The 19,713-nt window shown below is 51.7% G+C and overlaps 1 protein-coding gene and 2 long non-coding RNA genes across 3 annotated transcripts in view; 1 reads left to right on the top strand and 2 right to left on the bottom strand.

Moving 5' to 3' along the window:
* Nucleotides 1–2,748: 2,748 nt before the first annotated feature.
* Nucleotides 2,749–7,517, bottom strand: LOC128816730 (uncharacterized). Its single transcript, XR_008439996.1, has 3 exons — nucleotides 7,291–7,517; nucleotides 4,184–4,296; nucleotides 2,749–2,837 (listed from the first exon to the last, which is right to left on the bottom strand). It is a non-coding gene; the product is annotated as an uncharacterized LOC128816730 (long non-coding RNA).
* Nucleotides 7,518–7,928: 411 nt separating this feature from the next.
* On the bottom strand, nucleotides 7,929–9,504 carry LOC128817033 (uncharacterized). Its single transcript, XR_008440077.1, has 2 exons — nucleotides 9,261–9,504; nucleotides 7,929–8,581 (listed from the first exon to the last, which is right to left on the bottom strand). It is a non-coding gene; the product is annotated as an uncharacterized LOC128817033 (long non-coding RNA).
* The window catches only part of WIPI1 (WD repeat domain, phosphoinositide interacting 1), a 20,922-nt gene continuing 10,219 nt past the window's right edge, over nucleotides 9,011–19,713 (top strand). The window contains exons 1-4 of the mRNA XM_053995118.1: nucleotides 9,011–9,132; nucleotides 10,906–10,988; nucleotides 12,262–12,431; nucleotides 16,582–16,678. Coding sequence (XP_053851093.1) covers nucleotides 9,062–9,132; nucleotides 10,906–10,988; nucleotides 12,262–12,431; nucleotides 16,582–16,678 — 421 coding nt within the window. The 5' untranslated portion in view covers nucleotides 9,011–9,061. The remainder of the gene's footprint in view (nucleotides 9,133–10,905; nucleotides 10,989–12,261; nucleotides 12,432–16,581; nucleotides 16,679–19,713) is intronic.

The raw sequence follows: 19,713 nt of genomic DNA, 5'->3' as shown, positions 1-19,713 counted from the left end.
TACCTCCCCTTTTCTCTTTACAAGCTGCCTGCTAGTGTCACATCTCACTCCTTGTTTGGACAAGTCCCGGTGCTGTTTTGGGATAGATCCCATCTGGAACAAAGCTCTGCCCATGTGTAAAACCTGTTCTGCAACGTCCTCTTTCTTAGGGAAACAAGTATTCCGTTGTGCTTGATGCAATCCCTGCTGGATTCCTGGAGCCAGGAGAGCGAGGAGGGGAACAGAACCAGCTTCCAGGAGGAGTCTTGTGAAGGCATGGACACAGCTTCCCCCAGTGAGTCAGCACTGGTTGATCTCTCAAAGTTAAATCACACTTCCATAAGCTGATGCTCCTACGTCCCCGCATGTTAATTCTCACACCGCCGAAGACGTAAGGGAAATTAGAAGCAAACAAAGCCCTGTTCCATTTGGTCTGGTCTGAATTAAAGTCAGATCCTGGTCTTAACCATCTAATTAAACATTCCTGAGTAAATAACTCGCATTACCGTCAGCACTATTCCCACAACTTTGATTTCAAACTACTTTATGCATCAGTTTCTCATGGAGCAATCTGCTGCCCAGGGCTGTGGCTGCTGGAGAGCAGAGGAGAGCTCAGGGGGAAAGAGTGTGTGAGCCAAGGTGGGAAATAAGAGCACAGACGTCACCCACGCCTGCTGTGTGCGTGGAACAGAAAGAGCTGCTTGAGAGGTCAGTGGCAGCCAAATTAGCAGTGCCTGTGGGGAGCTGAGGTGCTGCACAGGAGCTGCAGTGCCAGGGGCTTCTACTGAAGGTACCACCCAGCTCAGGACTGTGTTCTGTGAGGTGCCACAGTCCTGGAGCAGCCTCTGGGGTTGGAACCAAATGAATCAAACGAGTGGCAGATTGAAGCAGCCAATGGTTTTGTCACACACACACAGATTTAGGTGTTAAATCAGGCATGCCCATCACCCTTGAGGTACAAATGGGGTTTCAAAGGGGCAGAGCACAACCTGGAACACTCCTGATCAGAGTGACTGCAGCATGTGTGCTGTCTTGGGGTGGAGTGAATGGGGAAAGAAGAAGCTTTAGTGGTACAAAAAGGTTTCATCTACAAACAGAAGCTGCCATTATCCCAAACAGACCTGAAATCTACATCAGAAAATCAGTGGAATTAAAACCTGTGAGCTCTCTGTGGACCGTGGGGTGCCAGAGGTAGTGCTCACACTGTATCCTTTGGGCATAGCTCCTTGTATTTTGTTTAAGCTTTAACTGAAAATAGCACTGAAAATAACCCTCTCTTACTGCTGCACACCTTGGCTCACAGCACCACACAGTGACTCATAGGAAGATCCATAGATTAGAAACCCAAACACACAAAAAATATATTCTCTTTTAACAATAGATTATTTGAGGACATCTGGGTTCCAGGTCAGACTCTGGATCTTGACAGCTTTCAGTGTGACACTTCAGTGTACCTGCATGCAGGGACAGAAGGACACTTGTCTCTCATCGATGCAGTGTTTGCCAGGGAGTCTGAGCCTCTGGGTGAGTTTTACAGTGTAAAATCTGTAATTTTGCCACATGAAAGTGATAAAGAAACAGAGCAAGGAATTTATATGATCCAAAAAGAGTCTGAAAGACAGTGCTTGAACTTCCTGCTCTAAGCCCAGCATGAGTCATGGGCTCAGAACCCCCGTGGACCCTGAGAGGTGGTGTGTGGAGGCTTCGGTCTGGCTGACGTCAGCTGTGTGAAACAGTCCCCAGTGCAGAACCAGTTTGCTATGGGCAGATCCCAAACCATTTCCATATGTTACTTTGAAGAAGAAAATGACTGGTAAGACTCAAAACAGAGGAAGCAAGTGCCAAGAAAAAAAATGCCCTGAAGTGGCCAGATCTAACAGATAGACCAGTGGGGGAATCCATCTGCCAGACGTGCCTGCTGCAGCACAGCCCTTCAGACTCCCAGCGTGGTTCCCAGCTGGAAGGCTCCCAACACCCAAGGGGCAACACTGGGAACATTTTACCTCCTGAGTCAGTGCTGACGAGCTCAGCGTGAGGGAGGCTGTGATTATCAGGGGATAATCTGTCACACAGCTCTCCTGTGTTGGCTGAACCACAGGCTCCATGGCATTTTGAAAAAGCCAGGATACCCTGGTTAAATTCTGACATTGATAATGGTGCTCTTCCTGCCACCCATCCAGGCTGAACTTGAACTCAGCATTGTCTTTTCTAGCCTAGGGAGTTCTGTCCTAGATCAGTGATTATCCTCTACCTCAACAGCAGGGCAAGAAGTCTTTAAGCAGCCTCATGACAATATTTATTGGGAACTCCTTGCTCAGGTGTCTCTGCACTCCACGGACTCTCCCTCTCCTCAGCTCCAGAAGAGGACAGGCATTAATGCAGTGGGAAACAGTTCCAGCTCAGGGTTAGGCTGCCCCACAAGACATGGAGATAGAAAACAGCACCTGAAGTGGGGCAAAAAAAAGCCACTGCGAGGCTCATGCCTCCAGAGAGAAGGAAGGAGATGGGAGAGCAGCAGGTCTGTGCCTGCTGCAGTTTGGATGTGAGCAGGCTTTGTCCTGCATCATTAACTTCATACAACCTCTGGGCAGCCTCAGCAGTTCATGAACTGCCCAAGCATCTGCAAATGTGATTCTTCACTTTGAGATCTCTCTGACACAAACCAAATTAAAGAGCACTGAGATAGTGTGCAGCTACTGCCGACTGCTTTTCCGAGAATGCCTGTGAAATACTCCCAGTGTTTCTTTTGTAACAGAATGTAAATAAATACCCGCATTGAAAAGAATCCTCAGTTCTTGTGCTTTTAACACAGTCTGGGGAGAGCTCCCTCTCCGAGTATCATCTGGGACACAGCTCTTCTGCAAAATAAATGCACACACACATAAAAGCATTCAAAACATTTGAATTTGCTTATGTGCTTTCCTCTGAAAGCAGGTGGCAAAGTAAACAGATTGGTCAGATCCACTCTCCTTGGTCTGGACTGACATCCAAACAATGTCTGGACCAACATCTAACAAACTGGCTACAGAATCGAGCCATTTCTGAGGCAAGTTGCTGCCTCCCTCCCCCCAAGATAATAGAGCATTTTCCCAGATGGAAGGAACCCACTTGAAAAACAAAAGGTCTTTGAAATGTCAGCTCAGGCTTGCTTGGCCCGCGCTGTGTGCCCACAGGAAAACGATAGAGCCTTTTTTCATTCTCCAGCTGTAACACTTACATCTGAAGCAGCACGATGATTAAGAATTGCAGCTCTAGATTCCTGCTCTCCTACTGATTTCCAGCCTCTCCTGTGGAAGTCATTTAGCCTCACTCTATCTCCAGCACAATGAGGATAAAAGCACTCTCTGGGCTGAGCATGGATCCAAGCTCATGAGAGGTTTGCATGCTCCAGTAATGGGGATCAGTAATTGAACTGCTTGAACAAGCTTCAAGATCAGTCACAGGAGAACTGTCCAGTGTGGTTGGCAAAAGAAGTCAGGACATGGCATCCACATGGATGGAGGCTCCCTTGGCTCTGTGGGCACCACAGTGCTGTGGGCAGTGTAGGTGCTGCCCTGCATTCTCTGTTTGAACTCTGCTATTAATGCATTTATTACACCAACGTTTTGTGCCACTTCTCCTCCAAACCCCTCCTTGTCTCCTCTAGCATGGGAGAGGAGAAAGTCCCCCAGGTGATAAATCTTCCATGCTAAGAGCTTGGGCAGTGAGCCTGCCTCTCCCAAAGCTCTCCCTCCCAGCTGCTCCCTGCTCTGCTCACACCAGGCCGTGTGGGAACCCGACGTTCCTCTGGCTGTCAGGACCTCCGTGTGTTCCCAGGCTCCCTCTCACAATGCAACTGTTCTGATCTCTCACGTCAGAACATTTTTTGATCTTTAGATAATTACAGAGGAATTGCAATTTGTGCTGTATCCAAGAGTTAAAGGGAAGGCAAAAGTTTCTGTCTCCCAGTTTTAACCCCTTTGCTCTCTGTGGTACAGGTTTTATGATTCTCAGCTGAAAACACTCCAAGACTTTAAAGAGCCCAGTGTGCACCCCCAAGAGCCAGGAAGATGAGCCACCCTTGGCCTGTGTCACTCCTGTGAGCAGTGTCAGGCCCCCAGGGAGATAATCCATGACCAGGGCAAGTGTGATGTCCTAATGCTACTTAGGGAAAAGGAGCATTTGCCAGAGTGAGGACAAGATAAGGAGCATTAATCCAACTTACAAGGAAATGCAACATCCAGTTGTGAGCTCTCCCCTGACCTCATCAAGCACGTCTGCAAGGGCTGCTCCCAAGCACAGCTCCCTCCCTGGCAGGACCTGGGACAGGGTCAGCACCTAAAACAGAAAAGGAACAAGCAAAGCATCAAAAGCAAAGCTCACAAAGCCTTGGTGACATCCAGACTGGCTGTGGAGACTGCCATGACTGCTCCTGTTCTTCCCTCACCCTGGCTGATGCCAGTGTCAGCACAGGGCTCTCAGGGTCCCCATGAATCTGTCCCAATTTCTGTACCTTAAACAGAGGGTGTCAGAGTCCAGGACATCCCTCTGGCTGCCCTGGTGTCTCCAGACCCTGGCAGGAGGCTCAGGGACCTTGGCATGAAGTCAAAAACACCTGTGGCTTCTATTCTAGCCCATGGGAGAGGCTGCCAACTCTGTGTGAGGAATTACAAGCCAAAAGGGTTTGAGTAGTGTAATAGGTGAATTGACACAGGGTGGAAAAGTAGAATTTTAGGGTTTTTAGAATGTGATTCAGGGGTACAAGATGGAGGAATTTGGGTGTGTCCTAACCTTTTTCTCCTTCTTTTCCTCCATGTCTTGGTGTGATGGTGACACTTTTCTGTTGGTTTAAGGTAGAGATTCACTGTCTAACACAGGTGGTGGGCATTGGCACAAATCTGTAAACATACCACACGTAATTTTGAGTATATCATGTGGGAGCCACCCAAGGCTCAAGGGCAGACTGCCATGGCTTCTGTACTAGACAGACCTCGGCAGGTCAGAGAGAGAATTTTATAGATAAGAAAGAATAAACAACCTTGAAAACTCGACCTCACGCATTCCAGACCTCTTCTTCAGCTGCCGGGCTAGGGGAACAAGGACTTTTACAATTTCAGGGTCATTCCAAGCAAAGCAGACCCTGTCAAGAGGGCAATGAATTCCCTGTGCACATGACACACACATCTCCCCTGATGAGCCCGGTGTAACCCATTGGATAATCCAAGGAGCAGGATTTAACAAACCTGGTGTAACTCATTGGATAATCCAAGGAGCAGGATTTAATGAGCCCGGTGTAACCCATTGGATAATCCAAGGAGCAGGATTTAACAAACCCGGTGTAACCCATTGGATAATCCAAGGAGCAGGATTTAATGAGCCCGGTGTAAGCCATTGGATAATCCAAGGAGCAGGATTGAACAAACCTGGTGTAACCCATTGGATAATCCAAGGAGCAGGATTTAACAAACCCAGTGTAACCCATTGGATAATCCAAGAAGCAGGATTTAATGAGCCCGGTGTAACCCATTGGATAGTACAAGGAGCAGGATTTAATGAGCCCGGTGTAACCCATTGGATAATCCAAGGAGCAGGATTTAACAAACCCGGTGTAACCCATTGGATAATCCAAGGAGCAGGATTGAACAAACCTGGTGTAACCCATTGGATAATCCAAGGAGCAGGATTTAATGAGCCCGGTGTAACCCACTGGATAGTACAAGGAGCAGGATTTAATGAGCCCGGTGTAACCCATTGGATAATCCAAGGAGCAGGATTGAACAAACCCGGTGTGGAGGTACTGCCGTGTGCGATGCGATGCTGGCCCGGCTGTGTGCAGCCTGCTCGGGGCACCAGATGGCAGCATTTATTGTCTGTCTGAGATCCTAAACCAGCCGCCACCGGCACTCCCGTGCTCGACACTTCGTGTACTCAAGCTCCTAAAGGTCGGGATGCAGCCCCTTCTTCCTTCTCCACCTGCTCGATACACTCGGGAAGGGTAACAAAAAAGAGCAAAGCAATGTCTGTGCCATCTCTTCCCGCTCCTTCCACAGGAAAAAGTGGTTTCCTTGCTCTAGAAACACTTGCTCTCCTTATTACACATTCACCTTTTGCCTGTTTATCCCCTACAAGGCTGCAGTCCCTGAACAGGCTTCTGGTTATCAGGAATTCCAGTGAAGGATATAAAGATATTTAACAGATTTAGCTCTGCCAAGACCTTTTTATTTTCCTGTAGCAGATTTAAAATACCAGACCTATCAGTGGGAGCAGGCTTTATCTGAGAGGGAAGAACTTAGCTGGAATTTAAACTCTGAGCCAGGGAAAAGCCTAAAAGCTCTCAAAACCCTTCCCACGTGGAATGGCAGCACACAGGATGCCATGGCTGGGAGAGGCCCTTCTGGGCACAGCACTGGTTTCCCAGCTTCTTCACCTCTGTTTCCTCTTTAAGGCTTCAGCACAAACATCCAGGGTGGAGATCACAAACCAACATCCCTCACGCCATGTCTTCCACACTGGAAAACATTTAAGATCAAATGGTCACACTCTGGACTGGGTTTAGAGTTAATGACTGAGTTGAGGTTGTTACTGTCAATAGTTATTGCAGTCACAGGATTGTCAGGAAAGGGAGGCCAACTCCTGATATATTCTTCCCAGCAAACACATGCATCAGCACAAGGACTGTCCTTCTAGTGGCTGGCAGGGCTCTCTGCTGGCCTTGCCAGACAATTTTCCCCAGGTGTGACATATTCAGATCCCAAGAAATGTCTTGGGATTTAACTACTACCCTAATTACCACCTCCCTCCAAAGCTGTATTCCTGAAAAATCACTTCAGCTATTTCTTTATGTTTGAGGCACCAGAGACACTTCATCTCTTTACCAGAAATGATACCTTGAGAAGGCTGACCTAGAACAGAGACTGGAAAGAGTTAAGGAATAAAGTAGGGATTTATTAAAAGGATCTCCTCCATGGATCCACCTTGGGCAGCACCAGAGCCCAGCCAGGGCTGCACCCAAGATGAACCAAAATGGTCCCAAAATGCACGAGCGCTCCCGGGGGCTCTCACTGGGATCAGCTCTGCTCCATTTGCACCTTGCAGTTCATTGTCCCATTCCAGCTCCAGCCCATGCACTCCCATCCTGCTTGTTTTTCTCTCTCCAGCCCACGCTGTTTGTGCTCCTGGGCCTGAGCTTTGGATCATTTGTCCTTGGTGCCCAGCTGGAGAAGGAATTGTTTTGTCTCCCTGCTCTGTGCACAGCGCTCAGCATCCCCTCATGTGAAGCCCAGACCCACACAATAAAGCAGCACAGAATGTGAAAAATAGAAAAGCTCAAACCTGAGGCATCAGAAAGACTCACAGTTACCACCCAGAGCACCCCAGCTTCTATTTCACACCCAGCACCCAACTGCTCCAACGTTCCAGAGCACAGATGCTGAGATTTCCAAGGGCTTCACCAACACTCAGCAGCTTTTCCAGCCCGAGGAGCAGCTTGCCCTGACCTCACATCCATGGTGGTGACACAGCTGTACCCAACGTGCTCCAAAAGCCACCCACACTTTCCATGCTGCAGCAGAGGACAAGAACTCCCTGTTTCTCCCACCTCTGCTGATCAAACAGCCATTGCAGGCAGTGAGCTCAAAGGAGGATTGACCAACATGGTTGCATCAGTCAAACTGCAAAAATAATTGTGTTACCCAAGTCTCGGGTGCTTTATCAAGGTTTCATTTTAAAACCATGGTGATTGCCCAAGCAGCAAACATCCAGCTGTTGCTGTTGCTCAGAAACTGTTGGGTTTTTTTTTGTTTTTTTTTTTTTTTGTTTTTTTTTTTGAAACACAAGGCAATGTCTCCCTGGTTTTGTTTGTTGGAGGGGTTTGTTTTCTTTTTAAATTTTTTCCTCCTCCACAACCCCACTTCCTGTCTGACATCCCTGTTTCAAAATCAAACTACGCTGATCCACAGGGACAGTTTCAGGACATTCAAAACCAGATTTTTTATTTCATGTTTGGGTTTTATTAGAACTTCCCACTAGGCCCCTTAGAAAAGAAGATGTTTTCCCCCCAAAATGATGTCTTGAAAATTATTCCCCTGCAGTGTCACTCATGTGCTTTGAGTCCTAGGGATGACCCACCATCCACCTCCCTCCAAAATGGTGTTTTGAAGATGTGCTTTTTCCTACTTCCTCCCCAAAATCAATCATCTTCACTGCTGCAGGCTTCCAGCTCCCTCACAGGGGAATATTGCGGGCACTCCAAGGCCCCCATGCAGCAGAGGGGGGTTAATCCAGGCAGATATATGTGTCCACATGGAATCTGCCTCACGGAGATGCTATTACATGTGGCTCTTTTTCCAAAAGTCCTGTGGTGCACATCAAGTGATCTGGGCCCAATGACTTCAGCACTCACATGAGGATTACTCATCTAATTAGGGGGTTTGCAGGCTCTGCCCCGGCGTTTCTGTGCGCTGCTGATGTCGTTGCACTGGCTCCTGGCATACTTGTCATTTAGTGACTGGCTCGGAGGTTTGTTTTCCTTTGTGTTTTCCCCCGTAGATCTGACCCCCCACGGCAGCAGCGGTGTTAAGCACAGGAGCGATGCACAAATGCTGTTAGCTTCAGGATGTCAATGCTGTAAAAAGACAAAACCATCTCTTCAAAGCGCTGTTTAGCCAAGGAAGTGGGGAGGCAGACTGACTTGTTTTCCGGTCAGCGGTGTCACCACCACTTTTCCCCGCCCCATCCCCTCGCCCACGCCTTCCCTAGGGCCACCCCCGGCCCCTCCAGCAGCCCGTTGTCGCCGTGTCCCCGCCGCAGCACCGCTGCAGCCGCGCTCCGCCAGATGCGCTCCGCAACATCTGCCCGCGCCCGTCTGATGCAACCACAACATCACCACGTGGCCACGCGCAGCTGTTCCGCGCCGCCAGCCAATGGGAGGCGGTTCCGCCACCGCGCGGGGCGGGCCCGCCCCGCCCGCTCCTCACCCCATAGGTCACTCCGCGCGTCCATCAGCGGCGAGCCGGCCAATGGGCGGCGGCACCGCCCGTGCGGCGGCGGAGCGGGGCCGGGGCGGGCGCGGGGGCCGCAGCGGCCGAGGCGCCGCGCCCGCTCCATGGAGGCCGCGGCCGAGGCCCCGGGGGCGCCCGCGGCGCTCAGCTGCTTCTCCTACAACCAGGACTGCACGTAAGCGGGGCGGCCGCCGCGGGGCGGGGGGGGGAGACGGCGGCCGGGCGGGGTTGGTCCGGCCCCGCGGCCCGGGTCCCCACAGGGATGGCCCGGTGGAACCCCCCCCGTTCCCCACACACACGCACCGGCCGGGGTCGGGGTGCTCCATCCCGGCCGGAGCGGCCCCGGCCCCGCCGGCTGTGGGTGAGCACCCACCGCGGCCCCGGCCGGGGCTGTGCGAGCCCGGCGGAGGCGGAATTCAGAGCGATCGCCGGGCTTTGCCTCCCCCGCAGCCCGGGAAGCCTTTGGGGACCGTCAGGGCAGCGGCGCTCTCCCCGGGCTTTGTCCGCTGAGCGGTGTGCGGCCGCTTGGGAGGTGGCGGCGTTGCCCAGGGCCACCGACACCCCCCGGAGGCTCTCGGCGAGCCAGAGCACCGCCCCACCCCGGGATAAATTACAGCCGCGTTCGTCACTGCCTCGCTGCCCTGTGGTTTACCTGCTCCCGTTCAAGAACCGCTCCCAAGCGGGACAGCAAAGACCTCCCGGAGCAGCGAGCCACACACGGATGTGGCAGCCGTAGCCCGGAGCCAGGATCCGCCCGGGTCGTGGGGAGCGAGATAAGAATCAGAGATACCGGCCTCACTCCCTCCTGGAAATGCCCTTTCCTTTGCAGCCCTGCTTTGCATTGGCGTGCCCGAACGCAGGGTGCTTTGAGGCATGTGGATGTGCTGCTGACGTGAACCTGCTGGTCACTGTCCCCAGTACAAATGCATTGCTATTATGGGCTGCCTGCTGGTTTAAGACCTAGGTCTCGCTGCTTACTACATCTGGAATTGGGCAGAGACAGCGCTTGGCAAGACTCTGCCCACTAACTACCCTTAACAGTGAGAGCAGAGCTTCCCCAGCCCGGGGAAGTCACTGTGCCAGTGCAGGTGGATCAGCCCCCGGCTGAGGGAACAGCCCCTTCTGTGACCCACGGGTCCTGTCTGCATCCTCCCAGGTAGATCCGTACCCCTTTGTTCCTCCAGCAGCCTCAGGGCCGTAGGAGAGGATGAGTTTGCTCTCTCAGAGGGATACTTGCCTTCTGTAGGCTGCAACGGCCTCAGAGGGAAAACTGAATTCCTGAGTTTGTTACTCTGTATTATTTAGGTTGGAAACTGAAGTTGTGCCTTCACAGAGCACTGTGCCAGGAACTACCCATTTACCCTGTGTCAGGGTTAACTCCAGCCAACTCCTCGCTCAGTGAGGTGGAAAGAGAACCAAAAGGGTGAAAGTGAGAAAACTTAGAGGCTGAGATAAAAACAGATTAATAATTACAGCAAAAGCCACACATGCACGCAAAGCAGAACAAGGAATTCATTCCCCACTTCCCGTGGCAGGCAGGGGCTCAGCCATCCCCAGGACAGCAGGAGGACAAAGGCCATCACTCCAAATGTCCTCCCCTCCCTCCTTCTTTATCCCCTGAGCCTGACACTGGATGGCCTGGGATATCCCTGGGGTCACTTGGGGTCAGCTGTCCTGGCTGTGTCCCTTCCCAGCTCCTTGTGCCCCCCCAGCCTCCTCACTGGAGGGGTGAGGAGCAGAAAAAGCCTTGACTGTGCAAGCACAGCTCAACAATAACAAAAACATCTCCAGGTTATCAACCCTGTGTTCAGCACACTGCCCTGTACAAGCTAATACAGCAAAAATTCCTCATCCCAGTCAAAACCAGTACACCATCCCTGCAGGGACTCTTGCTGTCACCTGGAGGGCTTCAGCTCTGAACCAGCAGGTTTTTGCTTTGTCTTTGCAGCTCCCTGGCAATTGGAACCACAACTGGATACAGACTTTTCTCCTTAAGTTCTGTGGAGCAACTGGACCAGGTCCATGAAAGCAGTAAGTCTCCTGTTTCCCTGGGCACGAATATTGACCAGCAGCACCTGAAATTTGTGAGAGTCCTTCACCTTTGTTAGAGCCCAGTTCTTTTCCACTCCTGCCATCCTGACAGCAGCAGTTTGTGCTGCAGCCCAGCATTCAGAGGCAGTTTCCCACTGGAATGTTTCAGGTACATGAGTAGCAGCCCACATGCTTCCAGCTGCTGGAGAACACCCAGGCTTTTAATCCAGTGTGGTATTTACAAGCAAGATGTTTTTAACAGGTTTTCCATGTAGAGAAGGTCACTCCCAGCAGGCCTGCAGCTCTTAGCTGTGCTCATAGCAGCATGTAGCACACACTGAACAGCCCAAAACAAGCCTGGCCTCATGGAGCAGGGACTCCAGGCTGCTTCAGCTGAGCTGCACTGAAGATAACACTTCCCAGCTGGGTATGTTCATCACTGGATATGTTCTCAGTGGCTGCAGAAGGAGCCTCAGCAATCAGACACAGCTGCCTCATCTGGAGCAGGGTCCAGGCTCCTTTCCCAGAGTCAGGCAAAGGCAGACAGGTCCCTGCTGGTGACACAGGGTGATGGGCTGAGGCACAACCAGTCCCACATTTCAGTTGTGGGGCAGCCTTTGTTCCTCCAATGCAGCCCTGCCCAAAGCGAGCATCACTCAGGCTGGGCACGCTGGAAATTGCAGTCCCTGGGGATTTAGGTGCAGAGCCACCAGCAGCCCAGTGCTTTCTCCTCACAGCAGGAGCCATCCCAAACACAGTCACTGCAAGACACAGCAGCCACAGTTTGCTTCCCCAGGGAGGCTGGGAGAAACCAAACACCACACAGAAGAAACACCAAGCCACAGCCAGCTCTCACCTCAGCAAACCTCTCACACTTCCTCAAGAAACTCCCCTGACCAAAGGCAGGGAGCTCCTCCCTTTATATCCCCTTCCCAAGGCTCTAGTGCAGCTGGAGGGCCTGAGGATTAGCTTCAGCTGGGCCCTGCCCAGGAGAGAGAGGCACAGCAACACTGTTAAAGAGAACTGGGTATGTTCATCCAGTGGAAATGTTCTCTGGTGCTTCATTTCTGCATTCAGGGGAAGGTTCTTTTACCTTTTCCTGCTCCCACCTAATTGCTTTGTGCCAGGCATGAGAAATTTTTCACAAAAACGATGTTAAACACAGCACAGATCACAGCACGGATCCTCCCAACCCCATCCCCTCTTGAGCTGAGTCTTGTTGCTGCAGTCAAGCCAAGCTGAAGGCTCTGCCTTGCTCTCCTTGTGTGCCCAGATGAAATCCCAGATGTTTACATCGTGGAGCGTCTGTTCTCCAGCAGCCTTGTGGTTGTGGTCAGCCATGCCAAGCCACAGCAAATGAATGTCTACCACTTCAAGAAAGGGACAGAGATCTGCAACTACAGCTATTCCAGTAAAATCCTGTCCATCCGGCTGAACCGGCAGGTGAGAGGGGTTAGCCAGAGTTATCCCACTCTGGCTCTGCTGCTTTTGCCTTTCCAGCTGGGAGCAGCCTGGGAGGTTTGCAGGGAGGCTATGAGTGGGATTGGAGGGGTGGGTGCCTGTGCTCTCCTCCCAGCCCCACATGAGAGTCCTCTGACAGGAGCTGCAGGGCTCTGATTTCAGCCACCACTGTTTCCTTCAGGAAAATGAAGCCAAGGCCTTGTTTTGGTGGCAGTTACACAAAGGCTTTTTGTTATCTGCCTTCTTGCCTGTTCAGGACACAGCTCTGCCAAAAAAACACCTTTTCAGGTTCCTCCTTCCCTTGGATTCCACATCCTGACTTCAGGCCCACCTCTGCCATCCTGGTTGCAAATGAGACCTTCAAAGTTGGTTACAAAAAGTTCAGGAGTAACTTGAGTTCTGTGGATAAGGCAAAAAGCTGCTTTCTAAGTACTACTAGCAGCCTTGTTTAGGTTTCAAAGGTATAAAACCACTCAGGCCACTTACAGTGAGGCTTTTAGAGTGCTATTCTCTGGTGTGACACAGCCTCATACAGCCCTGAGCACTTTTGGAGGATTTTAAGTCATCTTTTCTTTTTGTCCATAATTATTTTCCAAGTATATGCCCTAAGCAGCAGAGGACATTTTACAATGAAGAAATAAGCAGTCTGGGTAATTGTATATAATCAGCCTCTCCTCAGTTAGCAACAGTGAGACCTGCAGTGAGGCTCTCTGGGCTGAGCTTCCAGGAAAGCTGTCTTTGACCAGGAGTTCCTGCACTACAATTAAATCTGTCCTAAATTGATTTTTTTCACTTAAGCTTACAGTGAAACTGGCAAAAGAGAGACTTCCTTTGAATTGCAGATAGATGTGTGTGTGTAAAAATAAACTGGGAGGTTCTGCTGAGCAGCTCTAGGAGATTGGTGTGAATAAAATACGTTCAGGCTACTCCCCATGTGCTGCCTGGAGGTGATGCACAGTCCCAGCCTTGCATCCACGTTTCTTGGCTGCATCATAAGCTAAGGTTCAAATCCTGGGCTGAGCTCATCCTCTGGCTGTGCCACGGACACACCTGGAGGGATTTGAAGATGCTACAGATGTTCAGAAAGACAGAATCACAGAGTCATTTAGATTGGAAAAAACCAATAAGACCATCAAGTCCAACCATTCCCCAGCACTGCCAAGGCCACCACTAGACCCTGTTCCAAAGTGCCCCATCCACACATTTTTTAAATCCTTCCAGGGATGGTGGCCCCACCATTGCCCTGAACAGTCTGTTCAATGCTTAATAACCCTTTTCACAAATATCTTTTTCCTCAAGTCCCATCTAAACCTTCCCAATTTGGGTAGGGTGAAGAGAAGTCATTATTTCAGTCTACATTCTGGATTTAAACTGGTGGCCATCAGATTCTGCATGTGACACTTGAGCTCTTGCCTGAGCCTCTCTTGGAAAGCTGCACTCCACTGGGAGTTCACAGAAGGACAAATCCCAGACAAGGCATTAACTCAGGGAAATGGTGACAAATTAACCAGGAACAGCTCTCAAACAAAAGGTGCATGTTTCAATCTGTTCTCTCTGTGAAAAAGTCCTCATTGTGCAAACAAGCAAATCCCTCAGTTGTTGTTGTGGGAATTCTTAGTTCTGAGCTCCATGATAACTCTGAACGTGTGAAGGTAAATCCTGAGTTGTCTCAAAGTGGGGAATCAGGCTGTGCTCTGGGACTGCTGGGGAGCTCCTGGGTTTTCATTCACTGCTGAAACCCTGCTGAGCTCTTTGGAGAGGTTTGAGGTGTTTATCTAGCTGTGTCCAGACCCATTCCAGCCCCCAAATACAGCTCAGCTATCTGACCCAATCCATTCAAACTATGGAACGAGCTGGTGGGCAGTTACATTTTGGACAATTAGCAATGCCTTGACCCCGTGTAGCAATCACAGCACCTTCTCTGAGGCTCTGTCTGTGTGCACAGTGAGGATAAACCCCATCCCAGTGACCCTCACATGGCCACAGGGCTGCATGGAGGCCAGGAGGGGTGAACCAGCCCTCTCCAGCTCCTGCTTGTCCAGACCTCCTCTGCCTCTTCACATCCCAAACTTTCCTGGATTTTGTCCCTGTGGGTGCCAGCATCTCTGGCTGCTGCTTTGCCATCATCTGGAAACCTCCCTTCACCTGGACATCAAGAGCAGCCCGTTCTGGGAAAGCACATGGTGGCTTTGCCCAAATCAGCTGTATAAATATTCCTCTGCTTGCAAGTGGATGGCTCTTACTGTAGAAAAGGCAAAGTCTTCCTGGAAATGCAAAATGGCTGTGACACAGCCCCAGATGCTGTGGTTAGCAGGAATAGAAGTGGGAAAGAGTTTGATCTGAGAGTAATGGTGGAGCAAGGCAGAGATTTTTAATGTGGGTGTTTCAAGTTGGTGACTAAGCTCCACATTTAGATACTAAATAAGTGGCCTCATTTCTGAAGAGGTGGAGGCTTCCTGGACATGGATTTCAGTGCTCCAACTTCAGGATGGATGGGGTCTGGGCTTAGGCTTTTATTGGGATGTTTGTAGCGCTTCTGGACTCCTGGCACTAAGGGAGATGAAGTTGTGCACTTGCTGGACTAACAAAGCTCAGCCCTTCAGCCAGACCCAAAGCCTGGTCCCAAAAAAAACCTCTGTGCAAAAATCCTTTGTGGTGACACGTAGGGATCTGGACCAAGCTGAGACAAAAGCTGAGTGGCCACAGAGATGCTGGCCCAGGGCTAAGATTACAGCATCAGGCTTCCCTTTGCCTTTCTGCCTTGCCTCCCCCTGGCTTGGCAGCTCCTCGTGGCTGGCTGGATGTTCCTGGCAGGGTCAGCAGAAGAGGTACAAGCACCTGAACTTGGGAAATCCCAGCCCCTCAGCCAAGATGGTGCAAGGGTGACTGTCCCTGAACAAATGTGTCCCAGCTCTGTGTTTGTGCAGTTCTGCAGGGCACATAAAGCAGAGTCTTCCCTGCTGACACCAAATGGGAAAAGAAACATTCATGTGCTGGACAGATGCATTAAGCATGGCAGCAGTGGCAGACCCAGCACCTCCCTGTTGTCTCCCAAATCAGGAAACAGTCAGGGTGTCGGGATCTGTGATTTTTAAATGCTCCCGAGATTGTAGAAAGTCTCTTTCTTTCAGCCCCGCTGCCAGAGAAAGAGTCGTAATTTGTCTGTGCTGGTTTTCAAGGTTATTTATTTCTTCTTATCTCAAATATTTTCTCTCTGACCTGCAGCAGGTCTGTCTTGCAGGGCAGTGTGCGGGGCTCTGCCCCTCAGTGGGATGTTACAAACATTATATACTAGAAACTACGTGTGCTATATTTACAATAACGTGCCAATATCCATCACCCATGTTGAACAGTGTGTCCCCAGCCTAAACCAACAGAAAAATGCCAACAGCACAGTGAAACATGGAGGGCATGAAGAAGAAGAAAAAGGACAAGGCACGCCCAATTTTCCTCCATCTTGCCCCCTTTGAACCCCTTATCTAGAATCCTAAAATTTTACTTTTGCACCCGTGCCACACTAATTGCTACTGATATCAAACACTCAGAGCTTGTAATTCATCCTGTAAGGTTGAGAACTCTTTTCCATGGACAGAGATCAGAGGCAGAGTCTCTCGGGGCTCTGTACAGGGGGGTTCCTGACCCCCTGCCAGGGTCCCAGACCTTCCAGGGCAGCAGAGAGGGATGCCCTGGATTCCCACATCAGGGCAAAGGGCCTGCATTGCCATCTGGAGGCACACTGACGAGCAGTCAGGTCTTTGTGATCAAAACGTAATTCGTTAAGAACTGCAGAGAAAAGTTGGGGTGAGAAGAGGATAGATGGCAGTCAAGGCCTGTGGTGGGGTGTAACCCTGGTGGGTCTTCCTGTTCCTGGGGATGTGGAAGATGTAGAGGAGCAGAGAAGTCACGGTGTTTTGCCTTCTCTCTAAAGCAAGGCTGGATGCAAAAACTCTCAAAACAAGAGTCGTACAAACCCAGCTGAGAGAGGGGATGGAGAAGCAGAAGAGATCACATTTCTGTTCCATTTCAGTGTGCAGGAAATCCCTGTTGAGTTTGTCTGACAGCAAAGGTTTGGGTTTGGGAAGTGTGGAGCACTGCTGGTGGGGTTCTGTGCATGTCTCCTGTGTCCTTGCAGAGGCTGGTGGTGTGCCTGGAAGAGTCCATTTACATCCATAACATCAAGGACATGAAGCTTTTGAAGACTATTATGGATACACCTCCCAACACAACAGGTGAGCATGGGAGAGCTGTGTGAAAGGGAGCTTTGGAGAGCCACAGCATTGTTAGAATTTAAACCAGCCTGTGGCCTGTACATCCTAATCCAGCCCTGGGAAGTCAGAAATGCATGGAGGCAGTCAGGCAGGCTTGGAAGAATAAGCAGAGTTGGAAGGGACCTGCAAGGATCACTGAATGCAACTCCTTGCCCTGCACAGCAGCATCCCAACATCCCACCCTGTGCCCAGAGCATTGTCCAAACTCTCCTTGAGCTCTGTCAGGCCTGGTGCTGTGACCCAGCTCTGTCCTGAGCAAAACCCTGCCCTGTCTGGAGCAAACCCCTGCTCTGTCCAGAGCAGATGCATCAAAGGAGAGCAGAGATGGGCAGAAGGGTCTGACTTCCCCTTGGGCTCAGCTCCCAGAGTGATCACTGGGGACAGAACACACAGCCAGGCACAGCAGCAATCCCTGCCAGGGAGTTCCCAGGAGCTGCCACCTGCTAGTGCTGCACGCAGGCTGCAAAGCCGAGGGGCAGGGCAGGTGGCTGCGGCACAGATCCTGTGTGTGTGGCACAGGGTGAATCCGGCTTTCCTGCTGCTGGGAGAGGCTATTTTTAGCAGCAGAGAGGGAAGCTTGGCCGGGTGCCCATGGTGCTGTGCTGTCCTGCTCGGGCTGCAGCATCCTTTCATGGCTGGGTGCTTGGGAAGTTGCTGATGTGCTCACGCTTGGCCTTGGGGCTTTCAAGGGATGCTCTGCCAGCAGTTCCCCTGACCTACTTCAGGTCTCACCAGATGGGCTCTCTGTGTGGATTAAACATGCTAAATGCTGCAAATATAATTAAAGTTTAAAACCTTCCTGAGAAGGCCCTGCAGCAGGATGGGCAGGGATACCCAGGCCTGGAGCTGTTCTGCAGAGGAGCTGGAGGATCAGGTCATGGTTTAAGAGCAGCAGGGCAGGACTGGGATGCTGCAGATCACAAGGTTCGTATGGGCTTAGTGTTTTAAACCCCTTTTACTGCAGCAGCTGTCATTGAAATGAGCTGAGTGACAAGTGCAATGCCCCTGTTGTCCCTGGGCCACCTGCTTTGGTCACAAGCTTGACCCCAAGGATGGTGTGTCCAGTAGGTCAGGGCAGTCCAGCCTCAGTGCAGCTTGTTTAGGAGTGGGAATCTGTGCTGGGGGGTTTAGAAGCACATGGAAAATGTGCCACCCCACTAAAGTGTGTGCCCTGGGCACAGTGACAGCAGCACGGGCAGGACCAGGGTTTGCTGCAGCCACACTGGCCAGTCACAGGGAGATTAATAAAGTACTGGAATTGTCCTCCCAGGGAGGTGGTGGAATCACCATCTCTGGATGTGTTTAAAAAAAGACTGGACATGGCACTTGGTGCTATAGTCTGGTTGAGGTGTGAGGGCACAGGTTGGACTTGATGATCTTGGAGGTCTCTTCCAACCCCATTATTCTGTGATTCTGTGATCTCTGGCTGTTCCTGGCCAGCACCTGGCTCCTGATCCAGCCTCCTCCACGTAGGAGAGGAAAATGCCCACGGTGTCCAAGACAGTTGTTTTTCATGTGATTCACATCAGTGGCAGGATTTGAATCAAGGAGGTCACAGTGCTTGGGGTGACTTGTGTGCTGTGGGGACACATCCTGGGAGTGACTGCAGCTTTGGAAACCATCTCATGTGGCTCCCCCCAAGCCCTGGATGTCCCTGTACCTGCTGGCCTGAGGGCAAGGCCAGACTTCCTGGACACAGTAGCATTTTTCCGTGCTGCTTGAGGAAGCCACCTGTGACGTGGCACTCCCAGAGGTGCCATCTGAGCAGTGCCAGCCTGCCTGAGCCCACCGCTGCAAGCACCAGCCCTCACCATGGCTAGGGGGCTGCTGCTGAGGGGAGAGGAGCATCTGCAAAGGCTGCCCGTGGCCCTGTGGTCCCTGTTCTTTGTGTGTCCCTGAGGTCAGCCCAGTACACTCACATCTGTGTTTTCCCCTGGCCTGGTTTTCCGGCTGCTCTGCCGCCAGAGGAGCAGAGGGAGCGGGTGACTCACGCCGGCGCTCAGAGCTCGCTTTGTTCAGCTCCAGCCTTCCCTGATCCTGTCTGAAAGGTCTGTGCTGAACCCCCGTGCTGCCTGCGCCGGGGAATCACCATCCGGAGAGGGCAGGATGCTCATCACAGCAGCAGTCTCTGGGCTATCTCTGCCTTCCTCCCGTCCCTCCCTCCTTAATTGCCTTTTAATTGCCGCGCTCTGCTGCTGCCGTGCTCCCCGTGCCTCTCCCGGCGCGCCACTCCTGGCATGATGTGCAGCCTCTGGATGGATGGGGAGCGGATCCCTGGGGCCTCTGGCTGATCCTGCAGCTCCTGGCTCCGCTGCGGTCTCTTTGTTTGGTTATAAACAATGACCTAAAACGAGAGCTCCGGCCGATCCTTCCCCGCTGCTGCTGGGCGGCGGCCAGGGCCGTGTCCTGACACGGCACGGCACGGCACGGCACGTCCCATCTACGTGCGGTGTGTGGCTGTCCCGCGGTCCCGCCGCCTTTAACCCCGCGGTTTCCTCCGCACGTGGGGTTAGGCGGGACCCCTGCCGCGGGTCAGGAAGCTCAGGTCGTGCTGGAGCCTCGGGTCGGGCTTGGGAGGGCTGTGAGCACACGGATGTGGGGCAGGAAGCGAGCCAGGCACGTTTGGTGTGTGACAGGATTCACCGGGCCGCATCCTCAGCCAGCAGCGGGACGGGAGGCAGGAAGAGATGCTCTTTTCCGAGGTCACCTGGGGGACAAGCGGGTGGATGTACCTACACACGTACCCATCTGTCCCTGTCTCATCCTGTAATTCCTGCCCACTTTGAAAGGAGCATTTGGGAACCTTTGTGCTCATGTTGGCTCTTATGGGGAAGAATCCCCCCTATGCTTAAAATTTCGCTACGTTCAAGTTCCTTGTGGGCCGGAAACTCCCTGCGCAGCTGGCGCATTTCCTTTGTCTTTCTCTGCTTCCCTTTTCCATTCAGAGCAGAAGGAAATGGCACTGCCTTCAGCCAGGCTGCAACAGAGCTGCACCC

This window comes from Vidua macroura, chromosome 19, assembly GCF_024509145.1.
Source record: "Vidua macroura isolate BioBank_ID:100142 chromosome 19, ASM2450914v1, whole genome shotgun sequence".
In the NCBI taxonomy this organism is placed as follows: Eukaryota; Metazoa; Chordata; class Aves; order Passeriformes; family Viduidae; genus Vidua; species Vidua macroura.
Note: the sequence above shows the minus strand (reverse complement) of the source record. Positions and strands in the feature narration are given on the sequence as shown.